This window comes from Pteropus medius, unplaced genomic scaffold, assembly GCF_902729225.1.
Source record: "Pteropus medius unplaced genomic scaffold, Ma_sr-lr_union100, whole genome shotgun sequence".
Classification (NCBI taxonomy): domain Eukaryota; kingdom Metazoa; phylum Chordata; class Mammalia; order Chiroptera; family Pteropodidae; genus Pteropus; species Pteropus medius.
This window is the reverse complement of record NW_024340849.1, coordinates 37,906,077-37,926,906: the sequence shown is the minus strand read 5'-3', so window position 1 is coordinate 37,926,906 and position 20,830 is coordinate 37,906,077. Positions and strand designations below refer to the sequence as shown.

Genomic DNA, 20,830 nt, shown 5'->3' with positions numbered 1-20,830 from the left:
AAATAGATATTGGGCTTCATCAAAATGAAAAACTTTGTGCTTCAAAGGACACCATTAGGAAAGTGTGAAGACAGCCCATAGGATGAAAGAAAATATTTACAAATCATCTATCTGATAAAGCCCCTGTATCAAGAATATATAAAGAACTCTTACAACACAATAATTAAAAGACAAATAATCTAATTTTAAAATGAACAAGGGTTTGAATACAATCTCTCTGTGTGTGTTTATTGGATTGCTGTGTAAGACGTATTAGTGTGGATGTGGCTAAAAAAAAGTTTGAAAGCTACTGCGTTAAATAGTTTTGAAGGATCATTGTCTGTGATTCTGAGTAGTTTGTCACTTTTGTTTTATTCTATTCCTTGGCCTTGTGGCTTCAGACTTTCAAATAGTTACAGCCTGAAGTAGTGGAGCATTTAGGTGAATTTAGTACCTCTCTTTTACCTGAAAACTGTTGCTCAGTAAATTGCAACAGTAATCTGATAAACCCTAATTCACCTGAAGATATTCTTATGCTAGTGATAATTCCTCCCCAAATCTGTTAAAGTGGTGAGAAACCACACTGCCTTATCTTTTACACATGATCTATAGGGCAGCAACAAGGACCGAAGAGATACGCATAAGGAACTAGTTTGAGATGCATACCTTGCTTAATCTTTAATCCATAATCTTATCCTTACTCTCCTGCCTTCAACCTAGCAAGAAGGAGGGAGGGTTTAAATGTCAACATCCTGTCATCCTCACACCCCTGACTCAGAAGTGTGGGGACTCCAGTCTGACCTCAGCAACAAGCTACCTAGAAATGTAAGTGGCAGACACAGTTACCTTTTCAAAGTGTTTGAACTTGGTAAATAGATTGAGCTTGGGGTCCTTTGTGGGGACAAGAATAACAAGATAATTGGGATTTTGCAAATGTCTGTGATAATCTGCCTTTTCGTTGGAGTCCCTCTTTCAAATGAGAATCATCTCAGGTTCTTGATATGGATATCAAAGAATACTTTTCTTGCAATTTAAAAGCAGATACCAGAGAAATATTTTTAAAACTCCTTAAAAAAAAAAAAAAGTTTAAATCAAAGTATTAGCCCTAAACTATGACAGATACCAAATTCCAAGGCCAAGTTACCATATGCAGATTTTCAAAGGAGCTGCCTACAGACCTTTTTTTGTGACAATGGAGCCTCTCAAAGGAATGTAAGAAGGTTAGGAGAGTGGGGGAGAGAGTCTGGGCAAGTGGACAACTCTGGGGGAACACTGTGCTATAAACCTTCCCCCAGGAGGAGGGTGGATAAGCTTACCCCTCACCGGGGACCTAATACAGGAACTTCCCTGGGATGCCTCAAGTGGGCAAGGTGGCTGGGGCCTGACTTTGGCTTGGAAAACCCAGAAGCTGAGAGCTAGATGACTATTGCTTGTTGTCAGAGCAGGGAGAGTACCACTGTGTTGGGAATGGCCTGAGGTATGGGTGTTTCTGTGGCCCATTGCTGGAGAGGCTGGGTGGGGTGGTTTGGATCCTGTTTACCTAGAGGTGCCAGCAGACCTCACCCAATGAAGCTGACATTTCTGCCCAGCTGCCTGTTTTAAAAGATAGTGTGTTATAGAAAATTTGAGGTTCAGTAAGGCTAACACATCCGGAGACAATTGCCATGAAAAGATATTTGTTACTCATAGATTCTAAGAGCTGAGAGCATGCTTGGCTGTGGAGGCCAGTAAGGAAGTACCAGGGTTGGTCAGAGGGCACAGCGAGAGAGAGGAACAGTGGGCAGAAGCCTTTATTGTGGTTTCTGCGAGAAGGAATAGATGAGGCAGAGTGAGCAGGCTTAAGATTGGCTAGTCTGAGTAATTTCAGCAGGCTCTGGGGCATAGGAGCTGTGCCTATTCATGGTGATTAGGGCAGGTGGATAGAGGCCCCGAGTGTGACAGCCAATAGTAGAGGTGGTTGGGATGTGAGCTCTGGATTGGGTGGTTTTCATTTGAAAAATACACTCTCTGGGCATTATAGGAATTGGCTAAGCGTGGGAAGGGCAGTCCTCAGGGTCAGCAAGGCCCTAAGATACCGAAGGATCAGAATACAGAAAATAAAAGACATGGTTAACATATTACGCAGGAACTGAGGAAAGTGTGGGCTGAAGAAAGAGTCACGGCAACAGGAATAGAGACGCACCCATAACTGAGGACAGGGGAATGGCAGGAGGGAGGCACCCAGCAGGGAACCACCAAGACACCCTAGACAGCTGCTGCCTTGGAAGAAGAGTCAGCTTCAGGTGTGTTCAAGGCTGGTCCAAGAAGAACAATCCTTTCCCCTTAGCTCTTCTCTAGTACCTCTCACCACCATCCCCACTCTGGGATGGATGTGAAGTTGAAGCCAACAGTGTAGAAAGAATGCCCAGACCCTCACCACCACTACCACCACCACCATCATCCCTTCCCACTGTGAGCTTTTGTCCTGAATCGGGTCAGAGCTGGGGGAGGGGAGATTTGACCTTAAACTGGGTTTTGGCTTAAGGATTGCTCTCTTAGCTTAGAGTGTGCTGAAAAGCTCTGGAATTTACCAGAGTTTTTCATCTATGTGCAGTGGGACAATCACCCACAGTGAATAAGGTCGAAAGGGTCATGGGATTTAGTCGATAGCAAGAGTTGTGCTTGTTCATTACACTAGTTCTATAACATTCAGTTGCATCTCTATTGGCTTAATTTTCATAAAGGAACACCATGATTCTGATCTATTTCTAGGAACTGCGATCATTTTTAATGCTATGCCTGTTTAAGCATAAATTTATATAATAAATGCCAAGCTCTGACCATTTTATCCTCTTAAAAAAAAAATCACTGTTTGAGCTGCAGAAGAGTATTATCTCACCCAGCTGGCATTAGGTTGCCTGGCTCACATATCTGGAGCAAAAGTGAGAACTGAGTAGTAAAATACCTTAACCCTCTATTGCCTTTGTAAAATCAAAAGCACACGCCAAAAGATCTTCACTAACATCTATGCATTTCACTACTGAAAGAATCCCATAGGCCCTCTCTCAGCCTATTCCTTTTTTTAAAAATAATAATAATAATAATAATAATTGTACTAAGTTTGATTATTTGTTTTCCAAGCCAAACCCGTGGTGAATTAGAAACAAAATTAGAAGGGAGGGAAAGTTGCTAAGGAAAGACACTGACAGTAAGGGAAGAAACATAATCACAGATGTGAAACTTAAGAAGCGCAGCAGTTTGGGTCCACTTAATGAAGGGGGAATAATCCTGCCCAGCTCAGGAGGGTACTGAAAGTACCACTATTAGAATAAGTAAACGAGCCCTGTGATGGTGGCTCTGGATCATAAGGCAATGGTTAAATTATGTCTGAATACGTGCTTCACAAGAAAAGAAGGTATATAATACATTTTAGTAAGAGTACTTTTAAAATGAGAACATCTTGATGTTAAAAGAGTCAGTTATGTTTGTGTAGTTTCATGTGACAGTAAACTTAACCTGAACTGGTTTAATACAAAAAGAATTTATTGGATATAATTTAGCAGTCCAAATATATTTGGTTTCACGAACAATTTGATCCAGTTTAAAAACTGGTGGCCAGAACTATATAGATGTCTAACCAATGTACTGGATACTCAGAACTAATTTAAAACAAACAAACAAAAAACCCCACTAGTGGCCAGGTCTATCTTTTAACTCTGCTATCTTGTATATTAGCTTCATTTTTAGGTCTTAGATGGTGGTAAGAAGGTACCCCACAGTTCTTAGACATACATTGCTATGGTTTGAATTGTGCCCCCGTCAGATTCATATGCTGAACCCCTAATCCCTAATGTGAGTGTATTTGGAGTAAGGATGAAATTAAGGTTAAACAAGGTGGTAAAAGGGTGGAACAGTGATCCCATAGGATTAGTGTCCTTTTAAGTGTTCTTATAAGAAGTTTTCATGCCCTCCCTCCCTCTCTCCTCTACCTCTCTATCTCTGTCTCTATTTCTCTACCATGTGAGGACACAGCAAAAGGCAGCTGTCTGCAAGCCAAGAAGGGAGGAATTGGCTGACACCTTGATCTTGGACTTCCCAACCTCTATGTGTGTGAGAAAATAAATGCCTGTTGTTGAAGCCACCCAGTCTGTACTATTTCATTATGGCAACCTGAGGCGACTAATACAGTCATCAATCCAGGTTCAAGTCTAGCAGAAAAAATTATAGTATGCATTCCTCCAGGGCAAGTGTGGCTTTGATTGGCTCACATTCCCCCGCACTGCCCCACTCACTCCCCACGGAATTCAGTGCTCTGACAGTTAAGCCTGAGTCTCCCCACATCTGTGGACTCGGGTGTGGAGTCAACACCGTCTGAACAGCATGGATGGAGTGAGGGGAAGAGTGGCTTCCCCACAGCAAAATCAGGGTGCCATCACCACAAAGGGTGGCAAACTGTGTCAGTAAAATCCTCAGCAATCTGAAAAAATTTCACTCCCCTAAATGACCAGTCCTAGGAGAGATTAGGAAAACCTCTGAGGTGTAACTATAGCATTGGTCTTCCCAAGAAGACGACAGCTGTCGTGGAAACCTCTCTAACCAGCCACTGTGCACAGAGATAATGCAGTATTCCCTGCGTTAAAGGATTGGAGTCAGGATCTTAAAAAAAAAAAAAAAAAAAAAAGCAAGACTTTATCTTCTCGGTTGTATTTTCGGTAGAATTGATTGGACCTCTGCTTCCAAAGGTCTGCCAAAGCCATCTGACCTCAACGGCCGGATGGTGGAACAAGGGAGCATGAGACAGGGAGGATAAGCCGACAGCCACTGCATAGAGGGGCCAGAAAGAGCAGCGGGCGCTCTCGGGCTCTCTGGGTGAATGTGTGGGCTCAGCCTCTGCTGGATTCTGTCTATGCTTCAAGTGGAGGGAGAGGCCCATGCAGGGAGGCAGAGAGGGCGCAGGTACATTGTGTACCTTAATTCCGGGGCTCTCTTGTTTTCCACCTGTTCCTCAGCCCCACCCAAAAGGGTGGGTGTGGGAGGGAGAAAGCATCTTTCAGGCTTGGGGATTCAAGTGCGGAGGCAGGTCACCTCAAGTCCTGTCTTAGTGGGCCTTGCCAAAGCACATCCAGCTTGGAGAAGCCTGCCACATCCTTAGAGTTGTTTTCTGAGCTTTGTAAGAAATGCACTGTCTGCCTTATTCCTGGTGTGTCTAGAGGTGGACCCCACAGTTTGTTGTGCCAGATTTGAGCCGTGAGTTTCCAGAAGAGTTTGGAATGTTCCAACATTCTGTCGATGCAGGTCTCTCTCCTCTTGTTTTTGCCTTTTTCTAACAGCTTTTGTGATCTTTTAAAATTTTTCCCTTGGAGGGAAGGCTTTGAGGCTAGTGGCTGAAGCTCAGACTCACTGAAATCTGAACTTGGTCTAGCATCAAGGTTCCGCCCAACCTTTTAATTTACTATATTTTAGACGAAGGCGATTGCTTGGGCCAATGAATTTTAGAATCAAATGAACGTGGCCCCAAATGCTACATCAAATGGTTTGTTATATTCTAGCCAAAAAAAAACATTCTTAGGGCTTTGCTCTGTATTGCTTCAAAGATTTAAAAAATCTTCTTGGAAGGGAATCTTAAAACCCTTCTAAGTTGTTCTTGCCAACTATAGTCCTGCATTCATGTTTTGCATTAACTTAATTCACTCCAGACTTCTCTTAGTACAATGCTGTATTCTCTTTTTAATTTTGACTCACTAAAGTGCCCTGTACTTTCTTATAGGTGTAAATCAAATTGTGGAGATGAGGCCACATTGGAGAACACTCTATATGAATTTATAGTTTATATTTTGGTTGATGTCTGGTTCGGCTCTTTATCTTCAGCCACAGAACACCACTGTGCCCTCTTGGCTAACGGTCATGTGGGGGAGGGGAGGTTACTCTGCTCTTCTCCTCCTCCCATGTCCTCCTTTCTTTTTCTTCTCCCTTCCTCTCATTCCTGCCTTCCTCTCCTTCATTTTTCACTTCCACCTCTTCCCTCCCCTCTCCCTGCTTTTGTGGTGGAATTTTCTAGAACAGAGGCTCAGAGAGTGGGAATGTGGGGACAAGCAACCCTCCCATGACTAGGATCTGAAGGTGGGGGAAGGGTCGCTGCCCCCAACCTCTCCAATGTTGATCTGACACATGGCCACATTGACCCCTGAGCTAGGGCCCAGAAATGTCCCTCGTGGAGTCTTTGGGTCATGGTGACAGGTCTTTTCTTAGAAAACTCCTACAAATATGTTGCTAGTCTAAGATTAACTTCCTACCACCTGTCAGCATTTCCTCCCGAATCTGACAAACCAGTCAAAAGAAGAGGCCAAATGCAGGTGGTGAATGGAGCTTCAGGGAAGGTTTCTGGCCTGAGATGCTTCTGGGACAGCCCTCCTCGACTTTCAAGGGGGAAAACAGAACCCACAGGGCTAGGCACGAGGGGAAGTCTAAAACCAAGTTTTGTGCAATTTTGCCTTGAACTGGTCCTTCACTTTGTAACTCACCTTTTGTCTAGGAGAACGTTGGGGTGATTGGTTGGAAGAAGCCTTAGGATTTTCTGTAGATTGAATCTGCCCTAAGCCCAGTTAACCAGAGAGGTGGATAGTGGTAAGTAACATGGAACCGATTGTTGGCTTCTTGGCTTTGATTGAAGAAGGTGCCAGCCTGCTTTTTCAACCGAGGGAGAAACTCCAAATCATGGGCAGTAAGAGCATCCCCGAAACAATATTGAGCTTTGTTTACCTTGTAATTTATATGTGATCCATGTAGTATTGCCTCGCCTATGCATCTACGAGCTTATTTATGGATAGAGAAGAGGATGGTGTTACTCAGAGAAATACCTGCCTGATAGCAGTGTTGTAAGATTCAATGAGAGAATACACATTAAGAACCTAAACAGGCTAGACTCATAGAAGGATTTCAATAATTGCTTATTCTTTCATTTAACAAATATCATTTGGAATGTACTAGGGGCCAGGACTGTGCTTGATGCTGGGAGACACTGGGATACACAGCAGGCAAACTCCCTGTCACCTTGGACCTTTTCATCATTATTTTTTATACTCTTTGGATCATGGTGACAGGTCTTAAAGCAGAAACAACGAGGAATAGAGGAGAAGTAAAATACTCCAGAAGCTTCGAAGGACCTGGACCAAAACAAAGAACAGAATTAAAATATTTGTAAAGCCTTATAGTATTTCCAAGAGTGAGAAAAGGGCTGCCAATGTTGGGATTTGGGTTTTGAATTTGGCAGGTTTCACTGACAGCTGGATTGAAATGAGAAGGGTGATGCCAGATTGAGTAAATCACAATTTAAAACGACGTATCTGTATTTAAGTCTAACTCTTTGTTTTCACTTCTGGAGTGTAACTGCCTCTTGTGAGGCTCCCTGGACAGCCCCTGTGGCCCTAGGGGCCAGTGTCAATGTCACCTACATTATACTGGCCAGAGATGCCACCACTGTGTTCCAGCTCCTACAGCTAAGCTATCTGCCTGCATGAGTGCCTTCCTCTCTGCATTCACTTTCCTTTAGGGCAGAAATTGCAGAAATAGCCTGTATTAGGTTCTTCAGAAAAACAGAACCAATAGGATGTGTGTGTGTGTGTGTGTGTGTGTGTGTGTGTGTGTGTGTGTGTGTGTGTGTGAAGAAAGAGAGAGAGATAGATTTATTTTAAGGAATTGGCTCATGTGATGTGGGGGCTGGCAAGTCCAAAATCTACAGCATAGGCCCACAGGCTGGAGACCCAGGGCAGAGCTGATGTTGCCACTTGAGTCCCAGGGCAGTCTGGAGGCAGAATGCTTTCTTCCTGGAGACCTCATGACGCTCACCCATAGTGTGGAGAGTAATCTGCTTTACTCACGGTCAACCAACTTGAATGTTAATAACATTTAAAAACCAGATCGCTTTGTGAGTTATGTGGATCTCTGATCACTATGCTGTACGACCGAAACTGCTATATTATTGTAAGCCAACTATAATTGAAGAAAAAACTCATTGAATTGTACAATATAAATATGAGCAACTAATTGTCTATTAAATTTCAATAAAGCCAGGAAAAAAATTTAAAAACAAAAAACACCTTCACAACATCTAGATTGATGATGACCAAATATCTGAACCCCATAACCTAACCAAGTTGACACATAAAATTAACCATCACAGAGCCCAAAGACTATTTCTTCAGTCATCGGTATGGACTTGAACTCTGCAGACAGGTCTGAGGGGAACACAGGGCCATGAAAGAACACTGCCCAGTCAGCAGCAGGAGATTTGAGTCCCTGTCCTGCTGTCTGCCAAGAGCTGGCTGAGTGGCAATAGGCACGTTTCTTCATCACTCTTAGAGTTTTTTGTTGGGGTTTGGGGCATCGTAAGGGGAGTTGTTTCATACTACCTCCATAAATTCGCTAGCACCTCTCTTGGATTTTTAGTTCTCTGATGTCAGGGAATGTGTTTTTCCTATTTATCTCCACCCCAAACCTAGTCACAGTTCCACTGAATGCAGGAAGCCTTTAATCAAAGTCTGCTGGATGGATGAATATAAAATAGGGAGGTGTGGTAGTAAACTCTCTGGGTCTGCCACCTCCTAACTTTGCCCTCTGGACAAGTCACATAGCCCATCAAAGACCCAGGCAATCTGTAAATAAGAAAACTAGCTAAGTTCCCGTCTATTCGTGAAGGTTTATGATTTCAATGACAACTCGGGTAAATGCTACCATTATTGTTATTCTGAAAAGCACTGTCAGAGTAACTTGCCACACCCGGGTCTGGGCAGAGTCCTGTCAAAGAGAATGAAAATGACATGGTTTCATCCACGTGGGAGCTCTGTGCTCCAAGGCTTAGTGGTGTGGAGCTTTCTAGATCCTAAGGACACCTGCAAATAAATCACTAGAATTGCCACTTTTTTACCTCATGAGTCTTTTCTTTCCCAAGACCTCAACAAGTGTGTGGAATTTTTAAAACCTTGCAAACAAGGTCGTATATATATATTTTTTACTGCATACACTGAGTATAAATTTGGAAGTCAAGAATACTAACCTATCGATTCCCATTAATACAGCATGAGGCTGTGTGTGGAGCACCTCCCCAAGCACCAGGCACTTGGGTGATCACAATAATAATGTAAACAAGTGTGAACACTTACTGAGCACTTTCTCTATGTCAAGCATCGTGCTCAATGCTTTTCATACCTTGTCATTGGTGATTCTCTAATGACTTCATCAGGTAGAGACTATCATCAGCTCTAGTTTACAGAAGAGGAAACTGAAGCTTAGGGAGGCTAAGCCACTTGCCTATGATTGCACAGCTAAGCGGCAGAGCTGGTGCTTGAATCCAGATATGTCTGCCACAGAGACTGAAGACCTTTACTACAGACTAATTCATGACCTTGGAAATGTCACTTAACTTCTGAACTTCATTATGTAACAGTGGAACCCAAGGAGACTATCTCTCCTGTTCCTTTCAGTTCTTAAAGTGGGAAACCGTCCAGCTCAGAAAATCAGTGGCCTATCTCCTCTGCTCACCATTCCCCACGAGCAGGGTCCTTGCAGTGCAAATGGGAGCATTACTGAGTAACTGCAGACCTGCAGGAGGTTAGCCAAATAGTAACTGGTAGGAACCTGACCCAAGGGGAAGGGAACAGAGAGGAGAATGGCCAGGATCTGTTTTCTTTATCCATGCATGTTTAATTCCCCTACTTGAGTGGGAAAAAGGAAAGTGGGGTGCTTTTCCTATTCATTTCTAACCCCGCCTGCATAACTTTTGTCATGATGATTCAACTATACCAGAACTTGAGAGATCAGGTATGAAGAGATGTGAACAGTGGGAAAAAGGGGGACAGTTGGAGAATCGTCTGGACTGGAATAGTTTGCACTTGATCCCCAGTGGGATGTGGAGTTGATGTGGCCCCTCCAATGAGTCGCATCCCCCATTGGTTGTTCCCTCCGTCCATCCTCTTCTGACGAGCACCAGTTACTGGATGCAAGAGACGTTCCTAAAGCCCTCGTTCACGACCAGCCAGTCTTGTTGAATGTGGAATTAACAACAGCAACAAAACGAAACAAACTTACAAGCTTCATCGAGTCCTCGCTATGAAACAGGCATTGTCCCCAGTCTCATATTTAATCTTATTTAATCCTGGCAACAAGCTTATCAAGGAGATGCTAGTATTACATCCATTTAAGGAAGGGGAAACAAGCTTAGGGCATTTGGTCGACTTGTTTCAGGTTCCAGGTCTAATGAGAGGTGGAGCTGGAATTTGCACTTGGGTCTTTCCAGCCCTGCCCCTGTGCCCTTATCGTGGTCCCGTACCCTGCTGCCCTGTGTCTGACTGAGGTCTTTTCATTCAGCCTGCCAGTGTTCAGCCCTTGGCTCCTACCAGACACCCTGCAGCCCAGTGACTGGACAGTGTGAATGCCGGCCAGGGATTACAGGACAGCGGTGTGACAGGTGCCTCTCAGGAGCCTACGATTTCCCCCACTGCCAAGGTAGGGAAGACGTCAGGATGCCAGGGGGTTGGGGGAATGGAGGAGGTTCCTCTGTGAACTGTGTGCAGCCAGCCTCTCAGAGCAGCCTGCAACCGCCCACAGATCAATCATTGTTTGACCCTACATTTTTGACCCTAATCTGCCTGGTTCCTTCCCAACTTAAGTGCTCAAAGGAATGCAGAAATGATTTATTCCTAGAATTAAAAAAAAAAAAAATTCCCATGTGTTACAAATTAGTGTTTCTTGATTTTCATGTAAATTTTTTATAGCAGTGTGGCAAAGGTGACCGCTTTTAGCTAAGTCCAGTGTTCCTGGTTCCCTCGTCCCAAGGCATCCTAGTTTCTCTCTGGGTCTGGGCTGCGTCATTGATGTTGGCCTCTCCGTAATCCCCAGAGGGTGTTCCAATAGGTCTTTTTTTGGGCAAGTTGAGCAGGACCTTTGCTGGGTTTCTGTCCTGCTCTTCTTGCTTGCCACCTGCCTCCTGGGAGATTATGTCATCACACATCAGCATAGGTATGAGGGGCAAGGGAGTGGGGTGAACCAGAGTCTCTTTGGTTTGGAAAGAATGAGCCAAGGAGGAAACACTGTCTTGAGCTGATGGTACTAATCCTTCCCCTGATACAAGAAATCGAGTCTGCATGCTCTGTGGCCAGGGTCATAGACATACGATGTGCTCCAGGTGAGTGCAGCCTCTAGTGGTGATTAGCTCTTGACTATAACTTGCAGAGGACTCTTTCTCTGTTAAGAAGAGGTGTTTGTGAAAGGCTGAACCTTACTCAAGAATCCTCAAGGCACCAGGTTTTCTTGCTGGCGGAAATTGGAGCCAGCAGTCAGAGGGGGCTACTCGCCTTGAGAAGGGCTAAAGGTCCTCAGAGTACAAGGCTGTCTGGAGTGGGATCTGCTCGCCTCTACAGGTCAAGAGTGGAAGAGAGTGTTGTGGGAGGTACTGTGGCAGTGGGAAGAGGGGTGAGGCAGTCATGACAGTTTCTCCACAGCTAGGTGGCATCACTGGTCAGCCTGGAGAGGAGCCAAAGGCTGGGTGTGGCCAGGTTGGAAAAGAGCAAAGAACAGGAAGGTTGTTTCGACTATCACAGAAGAGAACAAAGAAACATCAAAACACAAACAAAAAATGAAAACAGAGAGAGATAGAGAATGAGAATGAATATGTATATCATCAAGGAAGAAGCTGAAATAGACCAAGAGGAGACAATAAAGGCAAAAAGGCTGAGGAATAACTTGTAAGAAAACGAGATCATAATATGAGTTTATTTAAATTTTTGGAAAAACCAGGCTCAGCGGTCTTACCCAGCCTCTCTTCATTTCTAATGCTGTATAATAGTAATACTGAGACATTGCAAGATCCCAACTTATTGAAGAGAGATTATATTGGGCTTATCATACTATATTGACTACGACAGGAAAGCAAATTAATTAATTTTAGAAATTTTAGTACAGGTGAGGAACAAAGGAGTTGTGATATTTAGAGAATTAAGTCTTGGTTAATTAAAAAAATGTACTTATAAATTCTTTAACTTCTTTTTGATGTGACAATTATGAAAACTCTCGATACAAGATTGCCCTCTTCTGGACAGTCCTAAGGATGTTAAAAATTTGAGAGTCCTTTCCCAGTCTTCTTCATCATCAGTTAGAAATGACCTTTTAATAGTAGGGGACTACAATTGTTCAGGGGCTAAAGGGGTGATTTGGGTATTAAGGACCATAGACATTACTTGGGATACCTTTTTGTGAATTACATGCCATATCTCTGCCACTCATCTATCAAAAAATATCAATGTAGATGCACTATTTTTAAAAACAAGTATAACTTTTAAAATTAGAAACATCAGAACAAATGAAGAGACAAATAAATAAACATTAAAACTCCAGACATTTGAATTATTTCTGAATCATATGCAGGCTCTAGCAGTTCCTGTGACCTGTCTGGTACTCTGGACTCCAGTTTGGTAAGTGAAGAATTATAAAAAGGTTAACATTCTAACTATTATTGTCATACATTTTAAAGACTAACACATTTGGGAACGTCCTGAAATTAAAAATAAATTAAAATAAGATCTGAGGACAAATTGCTTAAAGAAGTCATTGCTTGTTTTCAAAGTGCGTATGTGATATTGTGATTTTTTTTTTCCAAAACAAAAGAACAAAATTGTTTTTTTTTTTTCAAAAACAAAAGTTTATTTAAACCTTGAATTCTAGAGTCCTAGAGTTTAACTCTTAGTGTTTGTTATTCTGAGGACACAGCCACCCTGGAGCCTTGCACATAAGCCTGACATACATAATTAAAATTAAGAAAATCAAAGGCCAATTTCACATTAAATAAAGCTCTCTGCATACAAAGCAATTGCAATTTATTAGATATTACTCCAAGCATAATACTACGGTATTCTAATCAGTTTTCTAAGCACTTTAGAAATTATGTCGTCTTAGCCTCAGAGCCTGGAGATGCTGGATCTTCAGGCACTGGAGGGACATGGGAGAAAGGTTCCTCATCCCTGCCATGAGTCTCGGTGATGTTTAAGCAAGGTCTGATTCGTGCATAACACAAAACACCTTCAGATAAATGTAATTTTCTACTGATTCTCATCATGTTAAATATTCAGCTCTTTTTTCCACTTAAATTTGTAGTCCAGGCTGTAACCGAATCAAAAATGACAATGTTATAAATCAGAGTGATTTTTTAATTTTTCTTTTTCTGTATTTTCCAATTGTGTTTTAACCAGAAATATGAATTATGCGTATAACAAATAAATCAATAATAAAATGAAAGCAATAAGCAGACTGTTGAAATCAACCTAGTACTTTTATTCCCCCTGAATACCCTTAATTTACTTTTCATGATTCAAAATATATTTCTGTGACAAGCTTTGTTCAGAACACATGTTTGAAAAAATATCTTAATTCCAAGATGTCAAATGTTAGTTTGATTTTCTTCATAAGGGATATTGCCAGTGCAAACTTCAAGTTGAAAGTCCTACTTGCAGCATCTGCAAGCCATTATATTGGAATCTGACCAAAGAAAACCCCAATGGGTGTTCAGGTAAAGTTTCTTATACACAATAATTTACTCTATTGTAGCTTCTTATTAATTTCTCTTACCTCAGTAACTAAACTCACAAGAGAGCTATTTATTTGATCAGTTCAGTTTGTCTGAAAATTTATGTAAACGTTTCGATATTTCCTCACTTTTGGCAGAACTGTCATTTTCAAAATCTCAGCAAGAGATTTATGTCCTGTTTCCATATGTATTGTGTTGTTTGTGAAGGCAACTACTTGATAAATGGTTTTTACTGCCTTGTTTTTATAATCTACTCTTCCTGATCTAATTTTATTTTCATTTTATGCATAGATTGAAGGCAGGATAGGACTCAAAAATGCCAAGGTGAAGGTGGCTAAGTGGAGTGAATATCCTTAAATAAGAGTATATTTTCATATAAGCATATCAGAAATGACCTTGACATTAGAATCATTTAAAAATCCCATGATGTTGCAGCTTTTGTTTTAGAGTGATCATAAACTTGTCATTACTCCTCGTAGGTAGATGGTACTGATCTGGCTGTTCTGCTGACTACAGAAAGCAATCTAATTTTAGGCTTTGCAACAGTGCAAACTGGAATTCTGCTGAAGCATGCTAGGATGTGACTGCACATGTAATATTGCTGGTGTGTGATGTTCCCAGCACCAGGGAACTGTCCTTTGTGTAATCTTGGTCCAAGGATGCTCTCTTATCTTCACAGAATGCCAGTGCAATGTGGCGGGAACAGTGAGCGGAATTGGGGAGTGTGGGCAGGTAACGTGAGCCAATATCTCATATACCTGTAGAATGTTGCAGCAATTGACTGTGGAGTTTCTATGGGAGGGTATTATTATTGCCTCTGTAATTGTACAGTGCATGGTAATCTTTTTGGAAGTTTTCAGATCCTGGCTGCACTGTTTTATATTACATAAGCCAGTTTTACACTTGATCTTAGCCAAAAGGCCAAAAAGCAATACAATAAGCCAGTTTTAAATCTTGAAGCTTAGTGAATTCTGTAATCTTAATCCAATTTTGTCACCTGGCTTGTCGTTCTGCAGAGAGATGGTGACTGTCATTGCAAGTCCCATGTCAGTGGTGATTCCTGTGACACATGCGAAGATGGATATTTTGCTTTGGAAAAGAGCAATTACTTTGGGTGTCAAGGTAAATACTTCCAGGGGGCCCTGAGTAAAGTGAAAGTGTTGATGGGCAAAGCCTATCAGGATAAGCTTTCTTCTGAGTTCATTTTCTTCGTGCAAACTTTCTGATGGGATGGGACTGAAATATTTTGTTCAGAGAATTGGGCCAAATATTCTGCTAAAGCTAGTAATAAATTGCAAATTGGGCTGCTTCTACTTCTCTTCTGCACACTGTTGGTTTAATTATAAAAATACGTAATTGGGAAGGGGGAGTCATTATAAATAACATCAAGGCTTTGTAACTTTAAAGGTATATTTTGTAGTATCAAAAATTCACACGGAGTTTTAGAGATAATATTGTATTAAATAATAAAACTGCAGGGACGGCTGCCCCACAAGGCTACTTTGCATCTCTCATAACCTCTCCTTAGCACTCATTGTTTATAACAGTATCATGTTGCTAAATCGTTTTTAGCTCCTGGGCTACTGTCCCCTTACCTTGGACAACATTGCTGGAGCTGGCCTACATGTACACCTCCGACTTACAAGTGCACTTTTTGGGAGACATGCTATCTTGGTTTGGGAGGTCTGTACATATTTCAAGATGTGGTAGGGAAAAGAAGGCACGATGCTCAACCCAGGGCTTGCTGATGCCCGCTTCTTTTAGAGGCGGGAAAGCATCCCACGTGGAGATGCTTTGATGGGTGACCACTGCTGTTTCTTGACTTTCAGGCTGTCAGTGTGACATTGGTGGAGCGATCACCCCCATGTGCAGTAGTCCCTCGGGAGTATGCCAGTGCCGAGAGCATGTCGTGGGGAAGGCGTGTCAGCGGTGAGTCTTCAGGCAGGTTTCTTCCCACAGAAATGTTGTGGAAGATACTCTCGTGGAGTCCTGTCTGTGCTGACAGTTCTGGTGAGGAGAGAAGCAGTCCTAAGGCGATAAGGCGGATGGAGCTGTACTGTCATTTGAAATCCGGACACTTGTCAGTGAGTCCAATTAAAACAGGAGATAGGGTTACCTATAAAAACTGTTCCACTTTGTAGGTCATGGAGTGACCTACTGGAAAATTCTCACAGATACATAAAGCCAGGTGGGTGAGACTAGAGCCAGATGCATGAGATGGGTTCCCATGACTGAACCTCCATGTAAAAGTTACAGCATGGAGTACCCTGGCGGGCTCCTGGACCAAGGAGATTCAGGTCCTCTTTCTCCCTTGGGACCCATGAGTGAGGGCCTGCAGATGCCAAGTGTGGTATACACAGCAGAATTGGCGGCGGGAGGCGGGCGGTGGGGATAGATAAGAAAACTTTATAAGTGGAACAAAGTTCTTCATCTCACACAGAAGCAAATTAAAATGAACTGTAGGAACAAGGGAGCAAAGTAGAGACTGAGAGCCAAGAGGGGCTATAGCAAATATGGCACCATACCGTCTCTTCATCCTGTCATGCTTAGCAATTTATATATATATATATATATATACACACACACACACACACACACACACACACACACACATATATACACATATATATGTATATATATATATGTGTGTGTATATATACATATATATGTATATATATGTATATGTGTGTGTATATATATACACACACATATATATATACATATATATATGTGTGTGTATATATATAAACATATAAATTTTTATATATTATTTTTGAAACCACAATCCATCCATAATTTTCCCTCAGTGGAAGACAGAAAAACTAGTTTTTAATATTCTGACTTTTAATCATACACCGGAAACTCTACTAAATGCCACTTCTTCTGAACTTCAAGTACCTTCACTATTTCTGCATTATCAACAGATTAACAAAGAACTTATGTAGTTAAGCTAAATTGTCCATATTTAGTTTGGTGCTTCTCTCCTTTCTCTCCATGTTTCCAGCATTTGAATTCTAAAAGTCAGAGCAGCCCAGCTGTGCTTTCTTCAGGCATTTCTAAGTGGCAGTCACTGCTGGGCCGTGTAGTAAGAATTATGTGAAGGCAGACACATTTGTACACTTGATTTCCTGCAGACTAGCCAGGCTCACGATGGACCAGAGGAACTTTGTAAATAGGTTCAGAGACATTGTCCACCAATGTTTTATCTCTTTCTACCCTTGGGTTGATAAAGTGAGCTTTTCTCCTACTTACCCACCATAAGTTTTTTCTCCTTCCAGCTATGTAGGCGATTGACTAATTTGGAGGTTGAAATAATGCAAGTGAATAGAAATTAAATTGCCCATCCTGAGGCAAATATATTGACATTTTACATTACAGCCAATACATATGTATGAAATTTAGAACATGTCTTTTGATTTAGTGATAAATGGTAACAGAAATAAAAGGAACATGAATACCATAGCACCTTTTCTCTAGGTTGGTAAATCTTGCATCCTTATGTCCTAAATGCCTCCCCAATGTTTATGATTTTATCTGAGCATTTTAAATTTTTCTTACAAGTTTAGAAAGCATTCGCATTCACTTTGTTTTCTAAATAACTTTGTGATAATAAATATAATGATGTTCATTGTAAAATTTTTGTATGTAAAAGTAAAAAGACAAAGAATAGTCTTCATCCAAGCACCCAGAGAAAACCCCTTTTAATATATTTTGTATATTTTTTCTAGGCTTTGTTTATTAATAAAAATCAGTATTATATTTTTCATATAATTTGTATCAATTTTTCACATATTATAAACATTTCCATTATCATTAGTCTTCAAAAACAATGGTTACATAATACTTCATAATTTAACGCATTTCCTGTTTAGAAAAAAAAGTACAGCTCACTGCCAGTGTTAATGTAATTTTACATAAACACACTCTTTGAGGCTGAAGCAAATCTGACTGGTTTTCAATGTGAAATAAAATATAAAAACTATTCTTAGAATTATTTCTAAACAGAACTTGTCTCTAATCCTAATGTAACAGAAATATGTACATAGATCGGATTCATCAAATGAATCTTTGACTAACATCCGGTCGAGAACGATGTTAACAACACGGATAGGAATGTCACGTTTCCTAGGATTTGACATTTTCAGTGATCAAGAATTGCTTTATTTTGTAAATGGAAATACCTCTACTAAAAACTGAATGCTATAAATAGAATGATGTCACTTGTTTCCAAAGACTATCCATATACTAGAGAGACGTGAAAATAATAATAAAAGCGAGATATTTTGTGGCAAGCTTTGGGGGTGAGGTTGGAACTGTAATCCACGAGTTATCTCAGGGTAAGCGCTGCAGGCGCAAGTGCTGCCGCCGAGTATTCTCAAGGCAAACGGGAAATGGGTTAATTATTTAATAATTTTTGCACATGTTTGTACAAAAACAACATTTATGTTTCCAAGTTTTCACTAATATAAACCTTCTTTTATGTTAATTATTTGACACTATATGTAAAATCATTCTTTAGAATATATTCCTGGAAGTAGAATTACTGGGTCAGTGAGTATGAACATTTTTAAAGATCTTTGCAATTACTTCCAGAAAAATTGCAATATAGGAGCATGCCCTTTTATTTGCTTTTACTAAGTCATCTTTATGGCTTTATATCCACTATCTGTTATTAGTTTGTGACTCAATTGTCCGTATGTGCCATTTTGAAAAACTTCAGGTAGTTGAATATAAAATGTCATGCAAGTGTCGGAATATTTTTGATCCTTCTCTGTGATGCTGTTATTGGACTCTTGAAAATAATCCATTTATAGACATATAGTTTAAGAGAAAACAAGGCATAGAAAAGTTATTCTAATGATATATATATATGTATCTAATTTGTAAACTTAGCATATGAAATAGTTTATGTCATGTTCACTATTATATCTATGGTGCTTAGCAACAGTTCCTGGTACATAGGTATTAATATTTGTGTAATGAGTGAATATTATTACATAAATAAATGAATGAATGAATTTATAGCAAATAACCTAATTTGACTTGGCAACAATTTAGAATATTTTATTTTAAAGGATGCTACTGCTGTGGGTCATGTTAAATGATTTTCTCATTTTACTGCTTGGAATGAGTAAGTGTTGGGTGTTTTATGCGAATGTTTACATGAGTGAAAGCAATAATTTAGAGAAGAAATCAAGGGGCTCTTCTCATTTGTCCTTATTTAATGTACTGTCAATTTGGTGGAACTTCTTTTAGCAGTAGCTATTGTGATTAAAAGATATTTAGATGATCAATTAACCCAACTTGCTGTATCAATATTTACTTTTTATTTATAAAAGACCGGAAAGTAACTACTATTTCCCGGATTTGCATCATATGAAGTATGAGATTGAAGATGGCACTACACCTAACGGAAGAGAACTTCGGTTTGGATATGATCCCCTGGAGTTTCCTGAGTTTAGCTGGAGAGGATATGCTCAGATGACCTCCATACAGGTATGTAGCCAGTAGTAAGCAGCTTCATGGCAGAGTAGCCCGTGTACTTACCCACAGCACACTCATTGAGTCCTCCTAAAAGGTGAACTGTCCCCAAAACTGATTCTAGGATTCTTTTTCTCTAGAATATGAATTGGGCCTTGGGTAGGGTTGGATTTGAGCTGATAAGCATCTATTTCAATTTCACAGTTTATTGTTACTTTGATTTGGTCACCAAATCAGAAAATGAAGGGATTAAAGAAAAACAGTGCTTATCTCTGGAGACTTTTTTTTTAAGAAATTTCCCAAACAAGATTAGGCTCTATTTTATCATGAGAGACATTTTTCTTTAAAGTCATTTGTGGAGAATAAAAATAAGTTGACTTAAATATTTCAATAAAGCTTGTGATGCTAAATTTCAACCAATGTTTTCTTTTTTCTTTTCTTTTTTTTGCTTTTTTTTTCTTTTTAAAGCCCTGAAATATTATGTGAATAGAAACTAAGATAAATTAGGATTTTTAGTCAGTGCTATTTTATTTTTTCTCACATTTCTCCTTCATTATTCTTTACTGTATCTATCTCTCTTGGCATTGTATTGGAATAACTAAGGAATTTACATTTTGTTTACTTTTAGAACTTAATATTTATAATGAAAAATTTCTGTATAGTCATTGAGTAGTTTTGTCTCAGAATTTCTCTTTGAGGTAATGTCTCTTCTAGCTGTGCTTCTCGGTGGAGAGATTCAGAATAAAACAGGCAAACTAATGACCATGGTAACCCAATCTGCCCTTAGCAGAACCAGAACTAGTACTTGCTATTTCTCTCATTCAGCCCTTGGAAAAACTGGGACTGGTTCTCAGTTCCCTTGGGATCCCCAGTGATTCTAATGCTGCTTCTTGCCTGGCCAAATCCTCATCCAGGCTGCCTTTCCCAAACAATACCTAGGATCTGAAGACACTTCACTGTTTTCTCCTTCTCCCCAAATACAGCAGTTTGGTTCCTTAATTACCTGATTTTACTTTATTATTCAGAAAAAAAGCAGTGGATTCCATTGAGTCATAACAGGATGTGAGTAACTGAGAGCCCAGTCAAGGTATATACATTCCCACAGGCGTTTAGAGTTTATACGAAGGGCTGGTTAACACAAAGGAATGAATTTCTATTGATGAATTTTCTGTATTTTTAATCAGAGGACTTTGGTGGTGTTCTTTGAATCACCAGTAACTTTACACAGCTCCTAATACAGTTTTGCATTTTTATTTTCCAACTTGGAACTAACACTTGAAGATGAATTTAGTCAAATCGAGAAGGCCAGCTGGAGTTTCTCCTCAGTGTGAGCCAGCAGCAGCTCCTGCTCCCAGAGCAGGGAGCCCACCCAAAGTCAGTCTTTATTGTCACAGATGTCTTGTTCAACGAAAGTTGCTTCCATATTAACCAAAGGGCTGGGGAAGAGACCAAAAGAACCAATAATTTGGAAATTTCCAAATCTCATGTACTTTCCTTGGGCCACAGCTGGATTTGAACATGCAGTCTGCAGTTCAGAATTAAAATAGTCTACTCTTTCCTTTAAGATCATGGCACAGCAGCACTTACAGAGCATTATGTGAGCACCAGGGCTCTGGGGACCAACAGGAGCGCCTCCCCTCCCCCGCCCACATTCTTTTTGGATAGGGATTGAGGTAAATTTCAGATTAGCAGGCATATTTCAGTTACATCCAGATCTCATCACTAATGTATTTGGGATCTACAACCTGTCCTCAGCTGCCGTTAGCTTCTATGACCATTTAGAATTTTATGTATGAGAAGTGGACCATGGAGTAGTCT

The 20,830-nt window shown here is 40.6% G+C and overlaps 1 protein-coding gene across 3 annotated transcripts in view; it reads left to right on the top strand.

Annotated features, from left to right (window-relative positions):
* The window catches only part of LAMA3 (laminin subunit alpha 3), a 227,491-nt gene that overhangs the window by 98,078 nt on the left and 108,583 nt on the right, over window positions 1–20,830 (top strand). For all 3 annotated transcript variants that reach the window (XM_039844440.1, XM_039844420.1, XM_039844430.1), the window contains exons 13-19: window positions 10,321–10,458; window positions 12,376–12,422; window positions 13,414–13,513; window positions 14,211–14,263; window positions 14,548–14,653; window positions 15,361–15,460; window positions 18,871–19,027. In XM_039844440.1, coding sequence (XP_039700374.1) covers window positions 10,321–10,458; window positions 12,376–12,422; window positions 13,414–13,513; window positions 14,211–14,263; window positions 14,548–14,653; window positions 15,361–15,460; window positions 18,871–19,027 — 701 coding nt within the window. The remainder of the gene's footprint in view (window positions 1–10,320; window positions 10,459–12,375; window positions 12,423–13,413; window positions 13,514–14,210; window positions 14,264–14,547; window positions 14,654–15,360; window positions 15,461–18,870; window positions 19,028–20,830) is intronic.